The sequence below is a fragment of the Elephas maximus genome, chromosome 4 (genome assembly GCF_024166365.1).
Source record: "Elephas maximus indicus isolate mEleMax1 chromosome 4, mEleMax1 primary haplotype, whole genome shotgun sequence".
Classification (NCBI taxonomy): Eukaryota; Metazoa; Chordata; class Mammalia; order Proboscidea; family Elephantidae; genus Elephas; species Elephas maximus.
The window spans coordinates 196,624,589-196,652,164 of NC_064822.1; the positions used below are offsets into that span (position 1 = coordinate 196,624,589).

The following is a 27,576-nucleotide window of genomic DNA, read 5'->3' on the forward strand; positions in this document are numbered from 1 at the left end:
GCGGGGGGGTGGGAGGGATGGCGGTGGGGGGGTGGGGCTTGGGGGAGTGCTATAGGTGGGGGAGGACCAGACGTGGTGGGGGCCGGGTGAGAGGCAGGCCTGAGGATGGACACCTCCAAGGGGTGCCTTCAGCCCAAGAGGCTCCCACCCAGGCCAGAACCCTGGCCTCCTCCTCCCAGACCACCCCAGTCTCCCTCCACCCCTACAGTGTCCCCCCTAAATATCAAAACCCCACCCTTTCTCTCTGTCTCCACTGCCCTCCCACCCATCCAGGCTCCCACTGGTCTCCTAGACCACTCCTGTCTGGTCAGACGTTGCTTCTCTGCCGTCAGAGCCTACTTCCTGCACAAGCACATACCCCATGGTGGGGAGGGGCGGGAGGTCACTCAGCAAAGAAAGAGGAGGGGCTGCTTAGGGGAAGATTCACCCATGGCTCCGAAGCAGTTGCCCACTTGCGCCACCTCCCCACCTCTCTCTCCTCTCAGGTAGACCAGAAGTGGCAGGAAGGGCGGGCAGGCCTCTTCTGTTGGCATCCTGACCATGCTGTCCTGTCCACCCCTGTGTACCCCATCATACACCACCAAATTTTGCTCCTCTGTTGGCCCTAAGAAAGGACAGCCCCCAGGTCCCTTCACAGTCCTCACTGTCCTGAAAGGGAGGTGAGGGGTGAAAACCTCACCTAAACTTAAGACTGTTGGACCTGAAGGTCTTACCCCAAGCTTCATGGGGGGAGGGGGCAGGTGAGGGAGTTTCTCACTGAGCCCTTCCTTCTCCCTTTTCCTCTTGCTTGGATGCTGAACGGGGTGGAGGTGGAGGTGGCTGCAGGGGCCGAGTCTGGAGGCCAGACCTCCTGGTTCCCAGCCCCCTCCCCCACATCCCCAGCTCAGCACCCCCAGACTGTGTCCCCGTTGCCTTTGTCCATGTCTCTGCTGCCCCATGGTCTGAATTCACCAGGCACATGAGTGACACCTCTTTTGGATGCTCTGACTGGCCTGGTCTCTGAGAAGGGGGGTTGTCCATTGTATGTCTAGTATGCCTTCCTTGTTGGAGACATCAACCCTTGTTCCATGTAGCTTGAATGGGGCTGCCCCTTCAGGGGTGGCGCATAACCAAGATCTAGACCTTCAAGAGATCCCCCGCAACCAGTGACATGTGGGGGGGGGGCACAGGCCTGGGCTGCCTGCCACCAGTGTCCCTGCTGACACCAAAGACACCTTGTGAGTATCTGGATCCAGCCATAACTGAAGCTGTGAGGCTGCCATTTCCTTGTTATGGAGCTACCAAATCCCCTTTCTGCTTGAACTGGAATTCTTTGACCACAGTGGAAGTTCCCTGAGGGCAGTGCCTTGTCAGTTCTGTTGACTGCTGTGTCCCCAGTGCCCAGAACAGTGCCTGGCACAAAACTAGTGCTCAGTAAGAATGTATTGGATGGACAAATGGCAGAGGCCTGTGCAGCTGGTGCTGCCATGTGAGCTTATGTGGCATGTACTGTGTGTGCACGTGTGTGTGCCACGGGTCCCACTTGTGCGTGCATGTGTGCCGTGTGTGCATGTGTGCCGTGTGCACATGTGTGCTGTGTGCCATGTGTGTGCATGTGTGTTGTGTGTGTGCATGTGTGTGCAGGTGTGCTGTGTGTGCATGCGTGTATGTGTGCCATGTGTACACGTGTGCCATGTGTGCATGTGTGCCGTGTGTGCATGCGTGTATGCGTGCCATGTGTACACATGCGCCACGTGTGCGCATGTGCCGTGTGTGTGCATGTGTGCTGTGTGAGCATGTGTGCCGTGTGCGCGCTCATGTGTCCTGTGTGTGCATGTGTGCCGTGTGAGTGCATGTGTGCCGTGTGTGCGCATGTGTGTGTGCAGGTGTGCCATGTGTGTACATGTGTGCGTGTGTGCCGTGTGTGCCATGTGTGCAGGTGTGCCGTGTGTGCAGGTGTGCCGTGTGTGCATGTGTGCCATGTGTCCCGTGTGTGCATGTGTGCCGTGTGTGTGCATGTGCCGTGTGTGCCATATGTCCCATGTGTGTGCATGTGTGCCGTGTGTGCACATGTGTAATGCATGTCTGTGGGAGGCATTTCAGCCGTGAGCCTGAGCTGCAGGTGTCCCGTCTGAAGTGGATCTGTGTTTCAGCAGTTTCACGGCTCCAGCCTGTGGCCTCACCTGGGCAACCTCTCTGCCAGCGTCGCAGAGGTGCTGTTCTTGTGTTCCAAGTCACCCTGGTGACTCACAGCCTTGGGCAGCACAGGGCTCAGGCTCTGAGGTCAGCATCTTGGCCTCTTTGGTCCAAATCTCTAATTTTCAGGAGAGATCAGGATGGGCCAAGCTCGGGCAGGTTCCAGCCACATCAGTCAGCAAGGGTGGGCAGGGAGGGTGGAGCAAGGTGTCAGGTGGGCTCTCCATCCCACTGGTGCTGGGAATCTCCTCGCTTTGGCCACAGTGGACCCCTGTCAGCGTCCTTGCTGTCACCTCCAAAGCCCTCTGACCATGACCCCTACCCACCCAGCCCCCTCCCTCACCCTGGCCACACCTGCTGTTGGCTTCTGGCCCTTGGCTGCTCTGTCCTTGCCCATCCTATCCTCACTTCCTCTCACCCAGTGTGCTCCTGGCTCTTCCACCCCATCTCCCTGCCAGCCTCTCCCCTGGGTGGACCATGGCTCTACCTCCATGACACTTCCCCTGGGGGTTGGACTCTGATAGGCACAGCCGCACAATTAGTGTCCGCCAGCCCTGGACCAGTGGCCCCTTGGACCTGTGTGGCCCCTCTCGGCTCTCCCCAGCCCTCTTGCCTTGCCCAGCCCTCCAACCCACTGGACTCAGGAGGGAGAGGCCCTGGTATGGCCTTACCTTCCTTCCCATGCTGTCCCCCCAGCACAGCACCTCCCCTTCCTCCCTGGAAGCTCTTCAGATGCTGAGCCCACTCCAGGGCCTTCTTAAAACAAGCCCCTTACGATTGCCCAGGTGTGCCTGGTGTCCCCTCCCCCCAGAGACCTCCTCTCCTGTCACAGCCATCAAAGTCCTCACCAAACACCTGCTGAGCCTGTAGGGCATGACTCAGAGCCCCTGGTGGAGCGTCTGTAAACACACTTACCTGTGCTCTTTTGGGTGCAGGTAAGTGCTGGGGAGGAAGCAGGTGAGGAAGGAGGATGGAGGCTTGGCGAGGGGTGAACTCGGTGTTTAGAGGACCGGTCACTGTGGCCCCTATATGACTCCATTCTCTAGGCTTCAGATTCGGTCTTGTCAACAGAGACAACCCCTCCCCTCTGGTCATCTCTACCCAGACCTGTCCTGAACCATCTCACGGGCCCCTGGGGATCGACTGACCCTGACTGCGTCCCCTCCTTGGCTGCAGCATGGCCACCTGCATCTGAAGCCCCTTCCCCATCACTGAACGCTTGGCCTGTTCACTGGGCTATCTGAGACCCTTGGTCATCCTTGACGGCCAACAAGTCCCCAGCCACCATGTCCAGTAGGGTCTGCACACAGTAGGGGCTTACTAATAGCTGGAGGAAACATCTACTCTGTCTCATGAGTCCTGTTTGCGAGGAGCCCCCTCCCACCCCCACCTTAGAAACAGGATACAGTTCAGAGCTAGGACAGCGGCTGGGTGCCCTGCCCCTCCCCAGAGAGGACCTCCAGCTGGATGGAAGCAGGAGGACATTCCTGCCGCCAGGTGGCGCGTGGGCCGGCAGGATCCCCAGGACTGCCTTGGAGGAGGCAGCCATAAGGCCTCAGTCCCATGCCTGCGTGCTAAGCCTCTCTGCCCCCCTTCTTGCCCCATGAGCTGTTCTGTCCCAGAATTAAGTTCAGGTACCCAGCGCTCCATGCCCCCGGTCTGGGATGCTGCTTACCAGAGGGTACCACTCCTCCCACCTCTCAGAGCTGCTCCTGGGGTCCAAAGAAAGGCAGTGTCCAGTGTGGACTCCCCAGAGGTGACAGCTGGGGTTGGGGTGCAGCCTCCACCCCAGAACTGCTGTAGGCAGGAGCCCTGGGGAAGGAGACAGAGTGAGCCAGGGACTGTGGGTGGGGTAAGGCCACACAGGGCCCAGCTGAAGGTGTGCCCCCAGGGCCAGACTGTGTTGGGGACAGAGGCTGTGAGCAGACACAGGCCAGAGACAGGTACTTCAGCCCCAGGAGGAATTCAGTCAACCCGCAGAGTGAAAAAGATTGATGTATTTGATTTACAATTAACAAGATTTACAAAACGGGGTGGGGGGTACTCGTGAGGACCACCTGTCTGACAGGCCAGAGACCAGCACCCATCTGCTGGGGTCCCTCTGGCCGCCTGGGCCTCGACGTCTGACGTCCAGCTTAACCTTTGAGGTGAGGCCCAGGCGGCACGCTTGAGTTCACTTAGATCAACGGTGCCTGCAGGGAAGGCAGGTGAGGTCAGGAAGGCATCGTACCGCTGGTTTTCTTCCTCTCATTCCAGGAACAGACAGACACAGTCTGGGGCCACAGGCGCTGCAGAACCCCCAGGGAGGTGGGCCCAGGGCCCCCATGTTCGAGATGGTGCAGCTGCAGTGCCAGGAGGCTGAGGCCGGCGCCTGAGTGCCACCGTGGCCCATCAGGCATCAGGCACCTAAGGCACGTTTGCAAATCACTCGGGAGGCTGGACGTGAAGACAGAACCCGACGCAGGTTCCAGAGGGAGCTGGTGCTGGCAGGGCTGCTGTGGTACAGGACCACCCTCAGGCAGTATTGCTCAGGAGAAAGATGCTACGAGAGTCCACACGTGCTGAGGGCTGGGGCGCTTGGGCAGGCTCATCCTCTGCTGGTCAGAGAGAGAAAGGCTAAGCTGCTGGCCAGGGGGCCAGCCCCCGGACACCTGAACCTCTGTGCTGCAGTTGAGGGCTGAGGTTGGAGGTCAGAGGTCCGTGACCTTGTTCTCCAGCGCGGCCGCGATCTGCTGCAGGCGGAAGGCCAACTGCATCTTCTGGGCAGCGGGGTCCTCCTCCAGGGCGTTAATGATCTGAGGGTGGGTCACCATCATGTGAGGGCTGGCGGCGAAGGGCTGCCCCGTGCCTTCCTACCCCTGTGAGGACATGACCTGCTTACCTCATCATAGTACTTCTGTGTGTACTGGTAGAGCTGGTGCAGGGCCACAAGGGTGTTCAGAGTGTCCGTGTGTGCCTGGGTGGGAGGACAGTATGACCCCAGGGTAGGCAGGGGCGGTGTGACCCCAGGGTAGGCAGTATGACCCTTGGGTAAGTAGGGGCAGCGTGTCCCTGGTCTTTGCAGACGTTCAGCCCTGGGGGAGCTGTCCTTTAGGAGAGCAGGTGGGCTGTGACGTGGTGGCTGTGTGGCACTGTGGGCACAGGCAGTCACAAAGGTCACACCCTCCCATGGGCACAGCCCCAGACTCACACGGGATGGCTGTGGACAGAGGAATTGCCCAGGCCCACAGTCACCCCAGCACACTCAGACACAGATGCACTGAGTCGTCTCTGTCCCAGTGGGACACTCCGGTGGTCACGCTGGTACGGCAGACATGCAGGACAGCTTGGAGCTGCACACCCCCCACCCCACAGTGCACCCCCACACTCAGCACACTAGGTGCCAGCCAGGCAGGCACAGGTGCCTTCCTTGGCCCCACCCCCCTGGAACCCCTCATTGCATTTTCATCCCCACTCTGCAATTCAGTCCTGGGTACCACACACCCTGGGAAGCCATGTGAGCCTCAGCTCAGCCTGGAGTGGGGGGTCAGGAAGTGTCCCCATGCCCCCACCCCCTTACCCGGGAAATTTCTGCCAAGTGTGTGTTCATGTCTTGGTCGCTGACTTGCACCATCTGGCGGATCCCTTTGTAGTAACTGTGGGGGGATGGGCAGTTACAGGGGGCAGGAGGAGGAAGGGCGGAAGGGCAGCCACAAGGGGAGGGTGGGGGAGCAGGGGCTGGAGAGGGGCAGCCGCTGGCACTCACTCCTCTACCATCTTCTTGTAAGTGGAGATCTCCTTGGCGTAGAGTAGCTTGTTGCTGGGAGAGTCCTGGGGGGAGACACAGCCAAGTTATACCTGGGCTGGATGGCACTGGCCCTGCCAGGGATGCAGTCACGCTCACAGCTGCTCAGAGACAGGATTGAGGTCCACCCTAGCAGGAAGGCTGTGCCCCTTCCAGCCACAGACCTGCCTGTACAAGTTGGTGGTGGGGGAGGTCCCATGGGAGGGGAAGGGGATCCTGGACTGTCCTGAGGTGGCCCCTGTCACCTTCTACCTGCCAAACATCCAGGACCCCTGACACGTCCCAAACTGACTTCCTTTCCCCATTTGGTCCCTCCTGGCCTCAGCTCCCTGCCCCCACTGACACCCCCCATCTCAGCTCCTGCCCCCACTGACACCCCTGGCCCCAGCTCCCTGCCCTCCCCCTCCATGCATGCGGCTCAGCCCCCACCCCCACTGACACCCCCAGTCTCAGCCCCCCCTCACAGACACCCTCCAGTCTCAGCCCCCCCTCACAGACACCCTCCAGTCTCAGCCCTGGCCCCCACCAACACCCCTGGCCCCAGCTCCCCGCCCTCGTGGTCCACGCACGCGGCTCAGCTTGTGCTCAGTCCGTGTGCAGGCGTCCATGAAGGTCTGGGCAATGACCGACAGCGAGGCATCCACCACCTCGTGCACGTGCACGTCGAAGATGAAGTGGGGGTTCTTGAGTATGTTCACCCAGAAGCGGAGGGGCAGGCTGAGGTGAGAGGGCAGGTGGTCAGGGGCTGCCAGGCTCGGGGCCCTCCGAGCCCGCGTGGTGCACCCCACCTGTTGGTCTTCCAAATGTGGATGGTGTCTTCGTCCCGGATGTCATACTTCTCCGCCTGCTCATCCAGGAAGTCAAAGAAGTACTTGACTGCAGGAGGTACTGCGTGGCCCGGCGCCAGCACGCTCTGGAAGAAGTTGTCCACGAACTGCTGCAGTGTGCCCTGCGGGTGGGTGGGTGTGGTCAGCGCTGCCTGCAGGAGCTCCAGGGCTCGCCCCAGGCCTGCTCGCGGCAGGCACGCACACCTTGACCGAGAGCAGCCGCGTCAGGTAGATCTCGGTGATGGCCTTGGTGCGCTCCTTCTCCTTCACACTGCCACGCTTGGGCTTGCCTTCATCCACCTCGTCAGCCGGACGTACCAGATGCCACACGCGGTTCTCCTCCTCCAGGAGGGCGTGGCCTGGAGGGGGTGCATGTTGAGGACCCTGGAAGGCCAGGCTGGGTGGGGCAAGACCTGGAATGCTGCTAGGCTCCACGGCTCCCACCCAGTTAGAGCTGGGGCTGGGGAGGGCAGCAGCGGTGGATGGGGGTGCCCTGAGGTGGCCCTTGGTCCTATGCTGACCTCTGAAGGTGGGAGGAGAGGGGCAAGAAAGGGAGGGACTTACGCTCCCCTGGCAAATCCTGCTGACTGTCCTCAGGCTGCTGTGAGACCCCCACCTTGGACAGGATGAGAGTGGCTCCATCCCGGACCTGGGGGACATGGAGATAAGGTGGACGTGCTCGTCATGCTAGGTTGGGCTAGCCCTTGCCCCTCCCGTTCCTCCTGCCCCACGGCCCCTGTGCTGCCTGCTATCCCCAGCATCTTCCTGCACTGTCCCCCACATCCCCCTGGCTTGCTGCCTGCTGTCCCCCACATCCCCCTGCACTGCCCCCCACGCCCCCTGTGCTGCCCCCCACATCATCTCCACACTGCCCACAGTCCCCCGCACCCCTCGGCACCACTTTCCACATCCCCCGCATGCTGCCCTCACCTCCCCCCCCACACTGCCCCCATGTCTCCCCCATGCCGCCCTCCATGTCCCCTCCACACTGCCTACTGTCCCTTGCGTCCCCCCGCACTGCCCCCATGTCCCTCCTGCACCCCCCCTGCATTGCCCTCCTTACCTCCACACTGCCCACTGCCCCCACATCCCACCCATGCTGCCTGCTCTCCCCCACATTCCCCCGCCCCCTGAAGTGCCCCCCATGTCCCCCCTGCATTGCCCCTCACGTCACCTCCACACTGCCTGCTGTCCCCCATGTCCCCCCGCACTGCCCCTCATGTCCCCCCTGCACCCCACACCCCCCCTGTACCCCCCCACACTGCCCCCCATATCCCCCCTGCATCCCCCCACACTTCCCCCCACGTTCCCCCGCATCCCACCCACACTGCCCCCATGTCCCCCCTGCACCCCTCCGCACTGCCCCCATGTCCCCCTGCATCCCTCCTGCACTGCCCCCCATGTTCCCCCTGCATCCCTCCTGCACTGCCCCCCACATCCCCCCGTACTGCCCCTCATGTCCCCCCTGCATCCCCCCACACTGCCCCCATGTCCCCCCTTGTATCCCCCCGCACTGCCCCCCCATGTCCCCCCTGCATCCCCCCACACTGCCCCCCATGTCTCCCCTGCATCCCTCTTGCACTGCCCCCCATGTCCCCCCTGCATCCCCACTCACGTTGTAGTGCATCAGTGTGTTGATACGCTTCCACCGGCCGTCCCGCTGTGAGGTCAGGTCCAGGTCCGACAGAGTCTGTGCTGTGGAGCCAGGACGCCATTCTGCAGGAGACAGCCCAGCTTGCTCGAACCCTGTCCCCTGCACCACTCCCTAGCACCCCAGGTCTGGCCAGCTTGCTTACCCAGGACTACGCTGTCAGCCTTGGGCCAGCGGGAGCAAGGCTGCATGCGGTACACCTGGTCAATGATCTTCTCCTTGACCTGGGAGATGGTGTCACAGTTGAGGACCTTGACAGGGATGGCATCGAATCCTTCATCCTGGACGATCACGCTCACTGTCTTTGGGGGACATGGGGAGTCACCACCCAGAACTACCCTCAGTGCCTGGGCCCACTGGGCTTTAGGGTCCCTGCAGGCACCCAGGGCTAACAGCTGTGAGGAGCGGGGGGAGCCACGAGGGGCCACATACACACTGAGTCACTCATGTCTGCCAAGGGCCTATGACCTCCCACAGGGACAAGGGACCATGAGTAAGGGAACCTGCTCCCACATGAACCTCTGCCTGGCTCACCCACACCCAGGGCCAGCCCAGGAACTGACCCAGCACCACAACCCCACCTCCCATGTGCCCACCCTCCTCCCCCTGCGCCCATCCCACACTCACCAGGGGTGCATACTCTACATCATCCCCCAGCAGCCCAGTGTCATTTAGGGTGTACTTGGCCTTCTTCTGTATGGCATCCACTGGCCCCTTCTCCACCTGATGCTTGATGGCCTTGAAGAGCTTGTATAGGGGCTCACCGGCACTGTCCTGGGGTGAAGCAAGGGGATCAGCATGGGTGGGGCCTGAGTCGAAAGGGTTAGGGGACCTGGCCAGGGTGTCTGTGGTCTGACCACATGTGGGGAGGGAAGCAGAGGAGCAGGTGCAGGGGGTGGACGTTTGGTGGGACCGGGACCCACCTTGAGATACTGGTACAGGCAGATGGACATCCAGTTGGACAGCATCCTCTCCACCACTGTCTCTGACCTGGGGTTGCAGAGAGGCCTAGTACCAAGGGGCCCTGAAGACCCTAAGGCCCACACCCCACCCTCCACGGCCTCCCCAGCCAGGCCTGGGGACTCTGCCAGTATGCACAGGCACAGCCTGCAGTGACTGAGCAGCTGGTGTGCAAAGACGCATACGAGTGCACACGTGTACCACACGAGAACACAGGAAGCCCTGAGTGTCGTCTTCCTGCCCACTCTGCTGGCCAAGCTCAGGGAGATAAGGGGAGTCGGGGTTCACTCCCATCTGATGCCAGGGCCCTTGCCCTCCACACACCCTCCACACGCCCTCGCCCGGTGCCCGCACACCTGCGTAGCATCAGCTTGGGGTTCTTAGCCACCACGTATTGCTCCATCAGCTCCAGGAAGAGCGTGCGCATGATGTCCGTGTAGTACTCGAGCTTCCCGTGCAGTGCCACCGTCAGCAGCGACGCAAAGTAGACTTTGGCGCGCGCCGAGAACTCCCGCTGGTTCTCCAGGGTGTGGATGAACTGTGGGTACGGGGTGGTCAGGACCCTGTGGGGCGGGCCAGGGAGGACTCCCTCCAGCCAGCCGCCCTCCGGTCGTCCTGCCCTCCCACCCACGGCCCCACCGGGCTGCTCACATTGATGAGAAAGGACTTGCTATTGAGCAGGTTGGAGAACTGGTACAGGGCCTGCTCCACAGTGGGCCGCCGCGACTCAGGTATGTCCAGCTTGCCCGTGATCATCACATCCTTGTCTCCATCCTTGGAGGGCAGGAAGAAGACGCGGTCCGTGTAGGTCTTGTAGTCGAGCACTGGAATGCCGACCTCGTGCACGTCGTTGGTCTGGTCCTCCATCTCGATCATCAGGTCTGTAGATGCGGGGTAGTGAGGGCACTGTCCCTGCCTGCCCCCCTCCTGGCCCAGGACGCCCCCCCACCTGTGAACTCCTTCTTGCAGCGGTCGCGCACACTCTCCTCCAGACCCTCCAGCTGGGACTTGATCTTCTCGTACTCACGCTCAGCCTGCTGGCTCTTCCTCCTGGGGGCACAGGGAAGACCAGGGTCCTGGCTAGGGGCAGGCTCTTGTGGGAGACCACAGGCAGGACTGGGACAGGTCTGCGTGACTGCACTGTGCAGGGAGGAGCGGGGGCTGACCAGTAGCAGTAGACGGACACAGCGATGATGACCACCATGGGCACAATGACCAGAGGCAGGATGACACCGAGCCTGAGCGCCACGTCACTAACACGTGTGTCGTACTCCACGCGGCCCAGCACCCACTCACGCGAGCCAAACTTGACCTGTGCAGAGGGGCCCATTGGTGAGGGCGGGTGTAGCTGTGACAGATGCTCCCCTCACCCCCACGTACCCCCCTTGCAGCCCCCCACACGCACAATGAACTCAGGCAGGTTGTGGGTGGTGTCCCGCTTCTGCCGCCGCTTGGGCAGGGGCTGCACCTCGGGGGGCTCACAGTACAGGTCAGTCTCTGTCAGTGTCTTCATGATGCAACGCTCAGCCCCCACGAAGGCCTCGGCCTCCTGCAGCGTCATCGCCTTGTTCAGGTTGGTGCCCTGGGGGGAAGGGGAGGTCAGGGGACCAACTCAGCCTGGACCTCACACTCCAAGACCAGGGCCCCCTGCCAGTCCTCCCCTAGCCAGGACCCTGTCCCCCCACCCAGGCGGGACCCTGACCCACACCCAGCCGGGACCCTGAACCCCCGACAAGATCCTGATCCCCCCACCCAGGCGAGACCCTAACCCCCCAACCCAGATGAGACCCTGACCCCCCCGCCATGGTCCTCACCCGGGTGAGACCCTGACCCCATGCCACAGTCCTCACCCAGGCAAGACCCTGAGCCCACTCCCGCATTCCTCACCCAGGCGAGACTCTGTCACCCCCACAGTCCTCACCCAGGCGAGACCTTGACCCCACCATGATCTTTACCCAGGCGAGACCCTGACCACCACCCAGGTGAGACCCTGACCCCCAGCCCCCGCAGTCCTCACCCAGGCAGGGCTCCAAGGGCCCCTTTCCACAGTGCTGTCCAGAGCCACCAGCCTTACCTGGGCATGGATGAGCTTGTTGACCTGCTTCTTGACACCGCCCGTGAAGTTCTCGAACGTGGGGTCGGCCACATACTCGAAGGTAGCGGCCTCAGTCCGGAGCAGCACACGGTGCCCATCCATCTGGATCAGTGCCGTGAGGTTGTAGGCCTCAGGCTCATCGGGGACAGCTGGCGACGAGAAGACCACCTTGCTGTCGCTGTGGTACACGTAGTCGGTGCCCGTGACCTGTGGGGAGGCCGGGCCATCAGGCTGCCCTGCCTGGAGCAAGCATAGCCCCAGCCCCCCAAGGCTGGGTCCAGGGCTGATGCACTCACCGTCAGGGGCTGTAGGGGTCCAGTCTCTCGCCGCTGCCGCCAGGACTGCAGCGGCTCAGCAATGACCACCATGGCGAACCTCTGAATCAGGCTAAAGCCCTGCCCAGTGACATTGATGCTTCTACCGCCACTGCGAGGGGAGGGCAGGGGCTGGAGTCCCAGTGGTCTGCATGAGCACACGCCTCTCATGGGGGGCGTAGTGGGAGCACAGCCATTGAGGCTCTGCCATCCTCATCCTCGCCATGAGCGGGGATGCGGGGCCTGACTCACGTCTGGCCCTGCCCCTGCTGGCTGGGTTTCAGGAGGAACTGACCTGGGGCACAGTGGGGGTTTCTGGGGCTACCTGCTGCCCTGGGAAAAAGGTGGTGGGTGTGGTTTGGGGGGCACGTACCTGACAAAGCTTCGCATTGGCTCAAAGGCCCGCAGCACTGGGTTGTCACGGTAGGTGAAGGCAATGTTGGGGCTGGGCACGGGAGACCCCCCGTAGTACACCTCCAGGGTCACCTCGCCCACCTTTGGCTGGGGGCCCGTCATGCACTCGAGCTTTGCCCCAAACTTTGTCCTGGGGTGGGGTGGGATGGGTGCATCAGTGTCCCCTGACCTAGGGTCCAACCCCGCCCCGTGTCAACAGATCAGCTCCCCTGTCCCTCCTCCAGGGCAAACCCGGGGTCCCCCAGGGCCAGGGCAGACTGGGGCCTCAGCCGGCCCACAGGTGACACCCACACTTTACAGGGAACGTTGTTGAGGGTCACCCGCACATCCTCCTTGGAGCCTGTGTCCAGGTGGGTGCCAGTGATGGTCAGCAAGGTGCCACCTGCCTGTGGCCCCTGCTTTGGGTCCACATGGACAGGCTTTGGCTGCTGAAAGAGCAACAGGCGTGTTTAAGTCAGGGCCGCAAGGCCATGGGTGCAGCTGTCTCCCTCCCCCGCTCTAGAAGGGCCGCAGGGTGGCACTTCACCCCCACAGCACCCTGAAGTCAGAACACAGACCCCAGCCCCTGACACGCACAGACACAGCCGCTCCCCTCCCCAGGCCAGCAGAACCCAGATCCTGACACAGAAGAGCCTGTGGCTAGGGGCTGAGCACGTACTTGGTAGGTGAACTGGACGTGGGGTGGTGAGTGACCCAGCTTCCCATTGACGTCCACCTCGACACCCCCCGTGGAAGGCTCCTCTGAGGCCTCAATCAGACACACGATCCTGGGGGGCAACAGGCAGGGCAGGGACACACTCGATGATAGCCCTCACCCCGAGCCCTCATTGTGCCTGGCCTGTCCAGATGGGCGCACAGTCCCCGAGGTCCCACCGCACTTGGCCTGTCCATGCTGGTGCTGTGTGTGTGGTGGAATATGCGCAGGCCAAGGCCATGGCCTCCCCACCTGCCCCGTCACTCAGCCCCAAGCACCCCAGGCTGGAGGAGGTGCCCAGGAGGCCCACATGACCACCTTGCCTGCATGAACTCCAGCTGCTCACCGGGTGGACACGGAGTACTGTTTTGGCTCAAAGGTGCAGTTCCGGCCAGCCACGGTCACCCTCTTAACGTCGTCTGCCTTGATGCCCAAATTTGACCCGAGGATGGTGATGTGGATGCCCCCGCCCAGTGGGCCCGTCTGGGGCTGGATCTGCAATCAGCAGAAGCTGGCTGACTGTGGCTCAGGCAGGCTAGGGGCACGTGGGGCAGGGCGGAGGGCCAGATGGGAGCCCCAGCCTGGGTCGTGCACAGGCAAGCTCACCCTGGTGATGACAGGTGGCGGGCACTCGGAGGTGGAGTTGCTGCACAGAGCCTCGTACACACACTTGCTCTGCCCGCCACACCACACACACTTGTAGTCAGGGTTAGCAGCCAGGCACAGGCTGCAGTCACTGCGGCCGAAGGAGCAGTTGTACAGGGTCACTGGGGCAGGGCGGAGAGAGTTCAGGGGTCAGCAGCCCGCCCCCATGCCTGCCCAGGCCCCCCCACCAGCCACGGCCGCCCACACCTTTAAGCTTGCTGTCGATATTCTTGCCATAGGACTTGACGTACAGTTGCAGGGACAGCGTCTCGTTGGCACCATGGGCCAGCTGGGAAGAGGGAGACGGGTGGAGACTTGCTGCACTTTCAGCCCCCCCATCAGGACCCTGTGACCATAAGGTCCCATGGAGCCCCCACCTCAAGGGCCAGACCAAGGGCAGCAGACGGGAGGCCTCTAGCTGGCTGGACACATTGTATCGCCCAGGGACACAGAGAATGCTGTGTGATGGACCGGAAGATGAAAGGGGCTGGAGACAGCAGCAGAGGGACTGATTGGGGAGAGCACCAAAGACATGCAGACCACACCACTGCACACAGGGGACGCTCAGGGCTCCCTAGGCAGGGGCTGCCAGGCCCTCTTTCCAGCCCGACCCTCTGAGAGCAGTGAGGGGGTGCCGAGGGCCCCAGGGCCAGCAGCTGACCTGCCCTGGGAGGTGTACCTTTGGGGTCCGGAAGAAGAAGGTCCCTGACTCCTGCATGCCCACCAGCTCCTTAAACTTGAGTAGGTCGCTCCCCACAAACAGGGAGGTGCTCTGTGGGGACAGAGGCTCAGGACCCTGCCCGGCCCGCCCCCTCTCTGCCCTGCTCCACCTCCTTACATGCACCCCTCCTGGGATAAACGGTCCCCCACCCTGAACCCCAGCCTGTGTCTCCAGCTGCCTCCAGACGGACCCACGTGGGACCCACATGGCACCCCGAGGCATCCCTGGAACACGGTCTACACCTGAGCCCATTGCCTGGCCCACTCATTGCCCTGCCCCCCTCCACCCTCTGATCTTGGCTCTCACCAAACCCCCTCCTGTCCGAGCCCCAGTCTGACTGAGTCCTGACACTCACCAGCCCCTCTCTTGGCCTCTGCGTGCCCTGCCCACATGTACGTCCCCTCATCCTCTCACTCCCCTTTGTCCACAAGCACCTGAGCACCCCCTCGGTGCCAGGCCCAGGCATCCTGACTTCAGTCTCGGGAGTGGATGACCCTGACCAGCACCCCTACTGGGTCCCAGGAGCTACTCCCTGCCCACCTTCACTGTTTCCAGGTTCTTCCCCTGAAAGGTCACGTATGTCTCATGGTTCATGGGGATGTCCAGGGGGCTGGGGTCCAGGAACTGGGGGCAGTTCTCCTCCTGGGGGACAGGGAGGCTAGTCAGCAGCAGCTAGGCAGCGGTCAAGCAGCCCAGCCATGACATGGCCCTGAAGCCTCACCATGTGGGCACGGACGATGCCATCCTCAGGGTTGGGTGAGGCCTCCCGGCACTCATGGTATAGCAGGTCCCACTGGCAAGTCCAGCGGTTGCTGGCACAGGAGTTGCATCTGTTGGGGGGTAGTGTGAGAGGCACTGGGGGGCGGGGGGGGTGGGTGGAGGCCAGGTGGCGGAGAGTGGGTAGAGGGCAGGTGGTAGAGGGTAGGTGGGTGGAGGGTGGGCGGGTGGAAGATGATGGAAGGCGGGTGGTGGAGGGTGGGGGGTAGAGGGCAGGTGGTGGAGAGCAGGTGGTGGAGGGCGGGTGGCGCTCACGGGAGGTTCTCCACCAGATGCATGGCCTCACGGCAGTCATAGAAGGGATACAGGTGGGAGGTGAGGAAGATGTCACCTTGGTGGAGAAGGAGCTGAATATTCACGGTCACGTGATCTGTGAACAGATAGCAGAGGAGCCATGTAAGGCAGTGGCTATAGGCAGGAAGTGCCCAGAGAAGGGGACCCTGCTTCCCAGAACCTCTCCCATCACAGCTCCCAATGGGCTGCCAGTGCAGGGACCAGAGGTGCAGGCCTAACACTGGCGACCCCCATCCCCATTCTCACTCTGGCCCAGCAGAGTCCCCCACTCCCCCTTACTCTGGCCCAGCTGGACCCCCCTACCATCAGCTCTGGCACCCTCCCTGACTATCATATCTAGGCCCTCTGCCCACACTCCCCCATTATCAGATCTGGGTCCCCTGCCCACCCTACCCCGCTATCAGACCTAGGGGGCCCCAGGACAAGGCTCCCATTTCTCCCCAGGGCTCTGTGCTATCGCGGCCTCTGTCTGTCCCCGTAGGTGCTGACGGCAGTGGCTCCCATGTGTCTGGGGCACAGGGACTGCCAGGCCCCTGCCCACGTCACTGTAAGACCCTGGCCCTGCTTCTCTGGCCCACGTTCTAGCCCTCCTGGGACAGCCCTGCCGGTCTCAGGCCAGCGGGGGAGGGAGGACTGTAGAGATTGTGCCCAGAGCCTGGCACAAAGCTGTGTGCAGCAAGTACGGTGGAGTAACAAAGGGGTTCAGACGAGGGTCCCTGCCCCACAGCCTGCGGGTGAGGGGCAGCCACATGTGGAAGGGCTCGATGCGCTTGCCGGCTCAAGAGGTGCTGTCTGCACCCACCCTCCAGGGCCCCCAATGGCTTTGCATCCTGGAGGGTGCCTGCAACCCTCACAGTGTGGAGGAAAGAGGGCCAAGCATCACCCCAAGGGCAGGTGGCTGAGGCTCACCCTGGCCAGGTGGCGTGGTGGGAATAACACTCGGGGAGTTGCAGATGACGGTGTCACCCTCCACGCGGGCGTGATGTGGGGGCGAGTCACCAAAGAGGCACAGCAGCTCATCGTCCTCTCTCAGGGTGGGGAGGGGGCTGACCGTCAGCTGCACCTGGGAGGTCAGCAGCTTACTGGGACACACTTGCACGTGTAGAGCCCGGCCCCCCAGGAGCCTCTAGAACCTGATGGCTTCATCTGCTACAGGTACCTCTACACCTGTCACCTCAGCAATTCCTGGGGCAGGGCCTGGGTCTGCCCTGGAGGCCCCTCCCCAGGTCACAAGGCCAAGAGGGGCCCAGCGGAGTCACAGGAGGGACACCATGTCACAGCCCACCTGCCCTGATAGCACCTGGCCAGCAGCAGGGCTAAGGAGCCCCTATCGGCTCCCTGTGTACTTCCCCTGGGCCTACCAGCCCCCTTGCACACCTCCCCCTGGGCCCGCCGGCTCATGTTCTGTGGCTGGGCACTGGTGATGGTCACGCAGGAGTTGTCACGGCTCCACAGCCAGTGGCCAGTCTCCTTGGCCCGCGGGCACTTGGCCTTCCTGGTGCATCTGTTGGGGGGGAGGGGGCAGCCTCAGCCCTGGCATCCCTCAGCCCCCAGGGTAGGGTCTCGTTCTCCCAAGACCCTGAGGGCAGGGTGGTGTTCCCTCCTCAGATCCTGGAGTGTGGGGCCATGTCCCCCCGGACCCTAGGGCAGGGCTGTGTCCCCCAGGATCTCCCAGTATGGGGTCATGTCTCCCCTGGACTCCAGGGCAGGGCTGTGTCACCAGATGCCCCCATGTGTATACTGCCCGCCTGCCCCAGGCTGCGACCAGGTGCTCACCGTCCCTCGACAACACACCAGCCACAGTAGGGGTCCTGTGAGTCGCGGCACTGTGTGCAGGTGGGGTAGCTCAGACATTCCTGCACAGGGAGCTGGAACACCTGGGGGGCAGGGACCGAGAGCAGGACAACCGTGACTGGAGGTGATAGGCCTCAGCTCCAACACTTTCTGCGTGGCCACAGGGCCCAGGTGGCCAGGCCTGGGATAGGACTTAGATAGGTCTGGGCCCCAGGGAACCTGGATATCCTGGCCGTGAACTCTCTTCCCTGTCCTCTCAGGCCTTCTGACCCTCCATGTGAGATGCTCTTGGATGGCCTGGGTGCCTCCTGAAGTCAGCTTGAGGGGCTTCTGCACCCACCCAACATGCCCCCCAGGAAGCTCAAGTACCTGGCCCACCTCTGCCCCCTCCTAGAAGCCACTGAGAAAGTGCCCAACTCCCTGAGGCTAGACAGGGTCCCCCCGCCGCCCGTGCCCACACACAGCACTGACCCAGATTCCTTCCTCAGAACAAGGCAGAAGCAGGGTCAGAGAGAGAGACGCAGTCAAGAAAGACAACGATAGACAAACAGACAAAGGTGCACAGACAGGGACAGTGCTACGGAGACACGGGATGGAGACACCACCCAGGAACCTGGCCCCCTCCCACAGCCTCCTGCCCCCTTCAGGGCTGGCTCCAGCCTACCTTATCCTGGGTCATGGCGTACAAACGGGTCAGGTCTGCAGACAGCACTAGGTCTTGCTTGATCCGCTTGTTGATCTCCACAAGGATGGAGCCGTACTCCGTGGAGGTGTGGTCTGGGGCAAGGTACACCTGGCAAGGGGAGGAGGATCTGGTGGCTTCAACGGGCTTTCCAGAGCCTTCCCCTGGCACCCTCCCGGCCCCAGCCTCACCTTGAGGATTCTGCCATCGGAGGTGCCCAGGAAGGCGATGGTGTGGCCGTCTTCAGCAGTCACTGTCACAGCCGTCAAGTTCAAACCACCCCGCTGAAGCACGGCCTTGGCTTTGAGTCCATCACGGCTGCCCAGTGGGTAGGGCAGGTGCTCCGAGCCACAGGGGAAGCTCTCGCTGGCGCCCTGTGGATCCCGGCATCAATGGCAGGTACAGACCCCCACACCCTGAGGGCCCCACCCACGCCCCCAGGGTCAAGAGCCCATATGGGCTGGGACCCTTCTTAACTGCTCACAAGTGCACACCCAATGCCAAGCAAGTGGGGCCCTGGACACATGACTGGAAGACCCATGGAGAAGTGGGCGTTCTCACGTGTGCATCCTTACGCCAGACGAGCCCAGGGGCCATACACGTGTTCACACTGATCCCCAGCTAAAGGTGGACATGCACGGCACGCACGCTCCACAGGGGGCACGGACACATGGCACACACTCACACTCGCTGACACGCAGACCCACACAGATGCACGCTCCCTAAGCTTGGCACTGAGGCCACGTACCAGCATGTGGCTGCCACACTGGATCTCGCCATGGAAGGCCTTGTAGAAGGTGTTACGGCCTGACTCCCGGCTGCCTGTGTAGCAGGCGTTGCGGTTGGCCTCCATCTTGGCATGGATCTCCTCCAGTGGAAACAGGCAGAGGCCAGCTCGGAGTCCCCCACCTCCTCCACTGCTGCCATCCCTGCTGAAGATGGCATACAGTACCCTGCCTGAGTCCACAGAGGCCGCCAGGCAGGTCCCGAAGGGAGGGGACTGGCGGTCGCCGGGGTCCTGGCACTCCAGGTCCATCTCCAGGTAGGAGTAATAGTTGGGGTCTTGCTTGCACATGCGAGCCAACAGCGTGCGGTTCTGGGACGGGAGCTTGTCCTGCTGGTTGAAGACAAAGAAGACATACTGGCCGTCCTCAAAGGCGGCCACGAACTGCTGTGTGTTGGCGGATAGGTAGCCAGCCTTGTAGGTGGCGTGGTCTGTGTAGGCCTCGAAGGCCTCCCTGCCATTGGCCCGGTCCAGCAGACGGGTGCTGACAATGATACCGTTGTCCTGCGGTCCGTTGCCTTTGCCCACAAAGAGCACGCGTTCGCCGGGGCCCGTGGAGCTCACCAGCCCCACCGTGGCCACGGACTCGTCATTGCTGGCCACGAAGGACTTCTCACCACTGCTGTCCTCGTAGAAAAGGCGTGTGGAGATGTTGCTGAGCGACCGTAGGGCACAGATGCCCTTGAAGAGGCTGCCGCACTCGACCACACGGCCCTCAAGCGGGTCCAGAAGCAACAGCTGGTTCACGTTGTCGGTGAGCACAGCCTCGTGGCACTGGCTCTTCTCGATTGGTGGTGTGCACTTCTTGTTGTCCAGGGCTGGGCCCGTGGCCACCTGCTGCACCAGCTGCAGGTCAGCAGTCAGCTGGTAGAGCATGTTCACTGCCCCCAGGTACACCCCACCTGTCACATTGTCCACGACCAAGTGGTTCAGCTCTGTCTCGCTGTGGAAGAAGTCAAGCTTGCGGGACCGCAGGCCCACACCAGAGCCCACCAGATCCAGGAGGGTCAGGGCCCAGAGCCACAGCGCCATCACCCTGCAGGAGAGAGAGGGTCAGGGGAGCCCAGGCCCGGAGGACCACCGCTCAGGAAGCCCCCCATTGCAGGCCTCTTCAGAACAGGCTAGGAAGGGCCAGTGTGGCCCTACATGCCTCTGTGCATCTAGCCAGACACACCCACTCCCTTCTGGAGATCTCCAAGGAAAAGTCCAACCTGTAGTATAACCTACCGGGACCATGGGATCCCAGATGGCCACACTGTAGGCTCTGTCGCCCTGGGGAGGACCACGCCCTGGCCTCTAGTTATTGGAATTCTATCCCCAAGCACTTGAGTGCTTCCTCCAGGAAGTCTCCCAGGCACTCACCCATGACCCCTCCCAGCCCCCAGACCACAAGCCCCAGAGCACAGGCCTGGGCTAACCAGTAAGCCCTAAATGTACATACAGGCGGACCACACACTTGTTCTACACCTGACTGTCCACACACAGGACAGAAGAAGGTGAAATAGAGGAAACCAAACCTGCAGCTGAGAGGGAACTAGGGACAGAGCTGGCAGGGCTCAGCAAACAGGCTGTTTATAGCTGCCTATCTGACCACTCTGACCACAGCCGCCGCCCCGCCTACTTCCCTTTTTTTTTTTTCCCTCCCAGCCCTCTCCTCACTGGAATACGGGCACATGGGACCCAGAAGGGGAGCCTGGGGGAGACCTGTCTGTGCAGTGGAGGCGCTGGACCTCAGCCCTGCCTGTGAGCACATGTCTCTGAGTGTGCAGGTGCCCTACAGACAAGAGTGGATGTGTGAGTGGGGTGAGCTGCCAAGGCCTAGGCTGGGCCAAGATCTCTCCAACTGCAAAAGTTTTGAGGCCCCACATATGGACCTGAACACAGTGCATCCTCTTTACTCCTCCCTAACCTGGGGGCACCAGGATCAAGGGGAAACCTGGAATGAGGGGCAGGTAGGGCCATTCTGCCTCAAGTCCTCATCCCGCCTTGGCCAGACACCCCTGCACCCCAATTCCAACCCTTTAGACCCTGCTCTATCCCTGTCAGAGTCCCACCAGCAGCCTCCCTGTCACCTCTTTGTACTGCTGTCTCCTGATGCATACATGCGACCCCACTCTGGACCTGCAGTCATGTTCCCTGGGCTGGCCCAGCTCTGGCCTCCCAAACCCCATGTGCATGGCCCCAACCCTGCACCCTTCAAAGCCCCTTAAACGTCACCTCTCAGAATGCTCTCTTATTCACCTTTTTTTTAGTGTAAGTGTAGAAACAACAAGCCACCAAACATAAACACTAAGAAACACGTCACACCACCCTGTGATGGTCACGCCTGGGTGTACCTGGCAGCGGCTGACATCTACACCGGCTTGCTTGGGCCAAGCCTGACCTGGGCACTTCCCATGGACTTCCTCCCTTGAGCCCACAACAATCCCCTTAAAGAGTGACTACTGCTTGTTGTTGTTAGGTGCCATCGAGCTGGTTCTGAGTCAATTCAACCCTACATACAACAGAATGAAACACTGCTCAGGCCTGCGCCATCCTCACAATTGTTGTTATGCTTGAGTCCATTGTTGCAGCCACCGTGTCAATCCACCTTGCTGAGAGTCTTCCTCTTTTTTGCTGACCCTCTACTCTCCCCCTATTATCCCACTTTTTAGGGGAAGAAACTGAGGCACACGGCTGGCGCAGGCAGAGACCCTGGCCACCCATCACATGGCTCTTGCTGACCATTGCGTCTCTTCTCCACTTCGCCTGCCCTCAGTGCTCCAACCCCACCTGTTTTCTGTCTCCTCCAGAAAGGCAGAGGGGTTTGCTCTGCTACATGGGGGGAAGCTGTGTATTTCTGGGACTGGGTGGCATTTCCTCACGGCCCCTGTGACTCTCACTTCAAGCCTGCTCCTTTCTTGGCTTGGGCCAACAGGAACCTCCTGGTTGTTCTCTGTCCACCTCCTGCATCCCTGTTCTGACTCTCCCAGACTTCCTCAAACCATTGAGGAACTGCAACCACGTACAGAAAGAAGCAAAGCCCGACAAAGTAGTAAGCCCTCTGTTTTGCAGGGCCTGGCAAGGACCAGACGTAGAGCACTGGCATCCCCACTCCCCTGAGGAAGAGGGGGTGCTCATCTAGATGCCTTCCAGGCCAGCAGCAGCCAGAGTTTATGCAGCTTATTGGGAGTGACCTGTGGCCTCTGGCCAGGAAGATGGCTGTCTGATACCCCTGAGGAAATCTCCACAGCCCAGTGATCATGGGTCCCAGCCACCTCTGCACATACCCACCCTCCTTCCCTGAGAGGTAGAGCATTCAATTCTTGCTCAGCTGCTGGGGACCCCCTGGGAGCAATGGGGGGGGGGATGGGGGAGGGGAGATCCAGCAAGGGACATTGGCCTGAAGGCTTGTGGCTGGAAGCTAGATGGTCTGGCCTGGAGGGAAGGCAGTGGGCAGCAGGGCCTCAGGTGGGATCCCCTTGGCTGCCTGGGGGTAGGGGGTTGGAGGTGGAGGGGTTGGGCAGTGCAGGGGTAAGGTGACTGTGGGGGTGAGAGGAGCCAGCGTGACCCAAGCCACACCAAGATGGGGTCAGGTTGGGGAGAAGAGATGGCAGTTTTAGCCAGAGCCAGGGAAGACTGAACAAGCCCTCGGGACTGGGGGCACCCAGACTGGTACCCACAGCCCTCCTCTGTCTGTGCAGGGGAGAGGTCAAGGACCAGGCTCAGGCCCCGGGAGCACCAGGCAGGCTTTCCCTGTCATGCCTGGCTCCACAGAGCACAATGACACCCGCCCTGGATGAGCAAGGCCTGTGGGGCGAGAGAGCCTTGGCCCCAGTCCCCTGGCCTCCTGCAGACCCCTCCCTCCAACCCCATGTCTGTCCCTCAGTCTGTGGGGGGCGGGGTCCCTCGCTGGCGTCCCGCCCTCCCCTAGGCCTAGCTAGTGGAAGCCAAAGTCCAAAGTCCACCCCAGGCACCAGCGAGGGTGGGGCGGCATCCCGGGCTCCCTGGTTGAGCACACAGCCAGCTCAGCTCACCCGAGTCCCTGCGTAGCTGCCCGCGGAGCCCACTCCCCTGGCTCCATTGCGGCCGGCTCAGGCTCTGGCTCCGCTCCGGCGCAGCGGTGAGCGGAAAATCAATGGAACGTTCCCAGAGCCCAGGGCGGGGAGAGGGGGAGGAGGGGCGGGCGGAGCTGCGGAGCTGCCGGAGCTGGAGCCACCTCGAACCGCAAGGCGAGGCCTCAATTCATCAAATCAGATGGTGGGAGGCCTGGAATCCAGACTGTGGGCACGGTGGACAGTGGGACCGGCCTCCCCCGCCCCCAGACCACAGCCAGTGCAGTCACAATTCACACTCAGAGCTAACTAACTGGGGGAGAAACCTTCACTCTACTCCTCCCATGGAAAAGAACTGGGGATCCCAACCCTGGTCCCCTGCGCCCCAGCAGGGCCTGACCACAGCGTCCCCTTCTGCAAGCCCCCCGCACCTGGGTCTTTGCCTGTGCCCTGGCTGGAGAGGGGGCACCTCCACTCCTTCCCTGTGGCTGCTACCACACAGGATCAGGGTAACAGCGGTCACAGTGCACAGAGGGACAGTTCTAGTTAAGCAGCCCCCTGGACCACAGCCTGTCCACGCACTGGGCCTCCAGGGAGTGCGCACAGTAGGTGCTCAGTTAAAACCGCTGTGAGTGTGCATGTGTGTATCCAGGGGATGAACACCTGCTGCTGCCGAGAAAACTGTGGCCCGGAGACCTTGGGACCAGGGATCCCTGCCCCAGGATGCCCTCTGAGCAGGGGCAGCCACCCAGGGGCTCTGATGGGCAGAGCAAGGGCTCAAATCCCTGTGTTCCAACAACCCATGCTGGGCCAGGCCTTGAGGGTGGCAGAAGGGACTGGGGTCACTTCCTGGACAAAGAGATGTCAGGTGACTTAGCTGGCCAGCCCTGGAGCTTGGGAGCAAAGGGTGATCCACCTGACCCAGTGGCAGAGCCATGTGGGAGGCACCAGGCACAGCCAGGGGGGCTTCCTGCCACCGGCGTTCCTGGAACGGGCAGGCAGCAGGCACTTCCTGTTTTGAAGGTGGCCAGGGACCCCTGGTCACTGGGCTGTGGAGACTTCCTCAGGGGCATCAGATAGCCACCTTCCTTGCTGGAGGCGGGAGGTCACTTTCAAGAAGTTGCACAAACTGGCTGCTGCTGGCCCGGAAAGCACCTGGACAGGCGCCCCCTCTCCCCCAGGGCCCCCGGGACTCTAGCAGAGGGTGGCTGAGGGAATAGCATGGGAGGCCTGTCCCCCCAGCCCTCCCTTTCCAGAAAAAGGAGCCCTGGTGGCTCACTGTGTAAGTGCTCAGCTGCTAACAGGAAGGCTGGCAGTTCGAACCCACCAGTGGCTCCGTCAGAGAAAAGACTTGTTGACATATAGGAAACCCTATGGGGCAGTTCTGCTCTGTCACGTGGTGTCCGTATGAGTCAGAATCGACTTGACAATACCTAACAACATCGTTCCAGAAACCAGTGCTTCAGTGCCCAGACACTGCTCCAGCCTCACTTTGGAGCCCACATGACCCAGCACAGCTGGACCTCTGAGAGCAGCCGGGCCTGCAGAACCAAACTGTCTTGCAGTGCCCCATTCTTCCTGTGGGCAGATAGGTATATACTGGGCCCCTGCCCACTGGAGCCCCACACTCCCCTGGAAGGGGCTGATAGGGAGGACCTGGCCAGACCAGAATCTCAAGGCCACCACAAGGAAGCTGGAAGCACCTCCAGCCCCACTGTCCCCGAGACTGTAGCCCCCACTCACCGAGGCTTCCGCATCCAGTTCAGTCTCGGCTACAAGCTGGCATCAAGGTTTTCTAGGCTGCAAAGGAAAGACGGGTCACTCCACGAGCCTGGCCTGCTTCGCCCTCCTACTCCTGGGGGTAAAGGACAGCCCACAGCCCTCGGAACCCCACCTGGCCTCTGCCATCCTGGAGCAAGGGGCCCCAGCCTCCTCTGTCCCCTCATCCCCCCACAACCCAGCACAGCCATGAACCCCCACCCAAAGTCTTTCCAGAACATAGTGGGAAAGGCCCCTCTCTCCTCTGTTCAAACTCCCCCTGGGTCGGGGGCTGGGGGGCCAGGAGGAGACGGTCTTTGTTAATTCTGTCTTTTGGTACTGTCTGCCTTTTTAAAACTAAGCACAAGTATTACTTTGATTAAGCAAAAAACTCTTCCTGAAAAATATGCATGCTTCCGGACCCCAGCATTTCTACTTACTAGCTGTGTGACCTTGGGCAAGTTATTTAACTTCTTTGTGCCTCCTCCTTTCCTCATCTGTGAAATGGAGACAACAGTGAGCTCTCCCCTGGTTTTTGTGAGGACTAAATGAATTCATTCATGAAAAGCTTCACAAGTGCCCGTTACACTGTAGCTCTCAGTTAATGCCTGCTATTGTATCCCCTTCCACCCCCAATAAACACTGATGTATGTGCAGAGCCCAGGCCCAGCTCCAGGATCCCTGGCACAGTATGGTTTGTTATAGTAAAAAACCGGGGCCTATGTGTGCCCATCAAGAGGAAACATGGAAAACGGCGTGGCAGATAAAAGCTGGTGGTCTGTGCTGCCCCCAGGAAAGGCTGGGGCAAGAGTCCAGGTATCTCAACCCTCTCCATCTAATTCCACAGGTGTAAATATATATGAAGGAACCCTGGCGGCACAGTGGTTAAGTCCTCAGCCGCTAACTGAGAGATAGGTGGTTGGAACCCACAGTGGCTTCAAGGGAGAAAAGACCTGGCGATCTGCTTCCATAAAGATTATGGCGTAGGAAACCCTATGGGGCATTTCTACTCCATCACAAAGGGTTGCTGAGTTGGAGTCAACTGACTGCGGCCGACAAGTGCATGTGGGCACACACGGTTTAATTGCTGGGAAGATCCAACAGCTCTGGATCCATACTGAAAAGAGCAGTGGGGGAGTAAAGTGATCTTACTTGGCTTTTCAGAAATTGCAAAGAACATATTCACATATTACCTGTCTAATGAAAACAAACAGCTGTACATAACAGTATTCACTGCCTCCCCAGCCCACTCCCTCTGGCCCTCCTCTGCCTCTCAGGACTCAGCTTCCCAGATCCTCGGTGGCCTCTCCTTCAGCCTCAGCTCTATACCCCGGACCCCAGCCACCACTCATGTCCCCTGCCCTGCCCATTTGCTTGGGGACCAGCCCTGGCCCCCAGTGCCTCTTCCTTCAGAACTTTCCCTCCCCCCTGCCACACCACCTGGGTCTTTGACCTACCCCGTGCAGCCCACTTCCCTGCACGCCCCTACCCCACTGCACTCCTGGAGACAGGACCCAGGCTGGACTTGCGGGGGATCCAAGGGAGACGGCAGGGGCTTCAGAGGAAGGGAGACGGCCAAGGGCAGAGCCCCATGTGAACACACAAACCAGCACTTCGTGCCTGTGAGGTCTCGTCAGCATCCCAGCCTTGGGCTGAGCAGTGAAGTGTTAACTTGGCTGAGGGGCTTGGGCTCCTTGGCAAGGGGTGTGTATGGGGTGGGGGTGCTGAGGGGTGTCCTTTTGCCCTGGACTCTCAACACAGCTTTTGTGAAGGGAGGCCGCTCCAAAGGCAAACTCAGTGGCCAAGTTACAGAGCAGGGAGGCCTCTTTGGGGCTGTGTAGCTATAAGGCTGCAGGCAGAGAAGGTAAAGGCTGCTGGGTCCCCAATGCACAGATGGCACAAGGACTTGCAGCCCTGCCCCCTGGCCCCAGTGTACACATGTACTCACAGTCCCTTCACCCCCAACTTCTCCTGCCTGCCGATGCCACCTCCACCCAGGTCTCAGATAACCCAGGCCCCAGCAGAGGCTGATAGAGGCTGGCCTCCTCGTCAGGACACCCATCTCCTGAGACCACAGCCAGGACTGTGGCTGGGAAGCCAGCACCCCACCACCACCCACTCGGCCCCTGAGGTGACCCATCGACATTGCTGGGAGCCAAGCTCCTGGCCACCCTTCCCTGGCCCTGCAGGTGGGGACGGACATGGACTTCTGCTCCCAGTGTTTGTCTCCTGGGAGCCACTGCTTCTTCCAGAATCCAGCCTGGACCCCGATACCCTCCTCTCTTCCCTCAGCCGCCTAGACCTGGGCCCTCCCAGCTCCCTGAAGTCCAGCCTCTTCTGTCCACCGCTCAGCCCTGGCCTTCTCCTTCTCCCACCCTGTCCATTGCCCTGACATTGCTGGGCTCTATCTCCTGCCCTTGGGTCTGACCAGGTCCACTCCTGCCACCCCCAGAAAAAGGCCATTCTCCTGCGCTGCCCACAGGCCTACGGCCATGTTGACCTCTCACCAGGATGGCCGCAGTCACACCTCTTACCCCAGGACAGCATTCTGGAGTCAATTACTGGGTTCAAGTCCCAGCTCCATCACTTCCTACCTGGGTTATGAGGGCAAATTACAAAACAAAACAAAAAAACCACCCTGTGCTTCAGTTTCCCCATCTGTCAAATGGGGGTAACCCCAGCACTCACTCAGAGGGTTACATCAGGTATGAGTGGGTGGGTGTGTGTGGAAACCCTCACAGCTGTGCCTGCAGGGAGGAGGCCCCAGGGAATGGTTGCATCATGGTGTCACCTTGTCTTTTCGGGGTGAGCCAGAAGCACCTGTGCACCCCCAGCCAGTCTCTCCGGGGCCTCACCCGCCTGAGGTATCTCCTTCCCAGACAGAACCCTGATGGGGGGGTTCCTTTCCCCAGTGTCCCAGGCTGATGTCTCTGTCTGCTTCCCACCCTCAGGTTCCTCTCTGAATCTGATCAGTAGACGCCAGATCCCCCAAAGCCCCAGATTCTGTAAACAGGAGGTCCTGAAAGCATGAAGGACAGTGTCCCTACACCCTGACAAGGCCCCAGGGGGGCTATCAGGGCCCCCCAGCTTCGCCCTCCTCCCCTGCCTGGTCCTGATCCCTTGCAGGAGGGCTCTTGGGTAGAATGGGGTTCTTTCCATGTGGGGTTTTCGAG

At 61.1% G+C, this 27,576-nt stretch overlaps 1 protein-coding gene across 1 annotated transcript in view; it reads right to left on the reverse strand.

Annotated features, from left to right (window-relative positions):
- Window positions 1-4,150: 4,150 nt before the first annotated feature.
- Window positions 4,151-27,576, reverse strand: part of PLXNB2 (plexin B2) — a 32,028-nt gene continuing 8,602 nt past the window's right edge. The window contains exons 2-38 of the mRNA XM_049884752.1: window positions 24,844-24,900; window positions 24,389-24,445; window positions 18,576-19,647; window positions 18,019-18,201; window positions 17,810-17,938; window positions 17,128-17,228; window positions 16,729-16,855; window positions 16,261-16,414; window positions 15,313-15,427; window positions 15,002-15,110; window positions 14,821-14,922; window positions 14,239-14,331; window positions 13,767-13,848; window positions 13,521-13,681; window positions 13,261-13,409; window positions 12,879-12,987; window positions 12,512-12,648; window positions 12,180-12,350; window positions 11,789-11,918; window positions 11,472-11,699; window positions 10,803-10,979; window positions 10,564-10,709; window positions 10,347-10,447; window positions 10,049-10,278; window positions 9,754-9,935; window positions 9,361-9,427; window positions 9,065-9,211; window positions 8,583-8,739; window positions 8,402-8,502; window positions 7,351-7,435; window positions 6,991-7,145; window positions 6,748-6,908; window positions 6,529-6,676; window positions 5,921-5,985; window positions 5,735-5,810; window positions 5,057-5,131; window positions 4,151-4,970 (exon numbers count right to left, since the gene is read on the reverse strand). Of these exons, the coding sequence (XP_049740709.1) occupies window positions 4,866-4,970; window positions 5,057-5,131; window positions 5,735-5,810; window positions 5,921-5,985; window positions 6,529-6,676; window positions 6,748-6,908; window positions 6,991-7,145; window positions 7,351-7,435; window positions 8,402-8,502; window positions 8,583-8,739; window positions 9,065-9,211; window positions 9,361-9,427; window positions 9,754-9,935; window positions 10,049-10,278; window positions 10,347-10,447; window positions 10,564-10,709; window positions 10,803-10,979; window positions 11,472-11,699; window positions 11,789-11,918; window positions 12,180-12,350; window positions 12,512-12,648; window positions 12,879-12,987; window positions 13,261-13,409; window positions 13,521-13,681; window positions 13,767-13,848; window positions 14,239-14,331; window positions 14,821-14,922; window positions 15,002-15,110; window positions 15,313-15,427; window positions 16,261-16,414; window positions 16,729-16,855; window positions 17,128-17,228; window positions 17,810-17,938; window positions 18,019-18,201; window positions 18,576-19,647; window positions 24,389-24,402 (5,544 nt within the window). The 5' untranslated portion in view covers window positions 24,403-24,445; window positions 24,844-24,900 and the 3' untranslated portion in view covers window positions 4,151-4,865. The remainder of the gene's footprint in view (window positions 4,971-5,056; window positions 5,132-5,734; window positions 5,811-5,920; window positions 5,986-6,528; window positions 6,677-6,747; window positions 6,909-6,990; window positions 7,146-7,350; window positions 7,436-8,401; window positions 8,503-8,582; window positions 8,740-9,064; window positions 9,212-9,360; window positions 9,428-9,753; window positions 9,936-10,048; window positions 10,279-10,346; window positions 10,448-10,563; window positions 10,710-10,802; window positions 10,980-11,471; window positions 11,700-11,788; window positions 11,919-12,179; window positions 12,351-12,511; window positions 12,649-12,878; window positions 12,988-13,260; window positions 13,410-13,520; window positions 13,682-13,766; window positions 13,849-14,238; window positions 14,332-14,820; window positions 14,923-15,001; window positions 15,111-15,312; window positions 15,428-16,260; window positions 16,415-16,728; window positions 16,856-17,127; window positions 17,229-17,809; window positions 17,939-18,018; window positions 18,202-18,575; window positions 19,648-24,388; window positions 24,446-24,843; window positions 24,901-27,576) is intronic.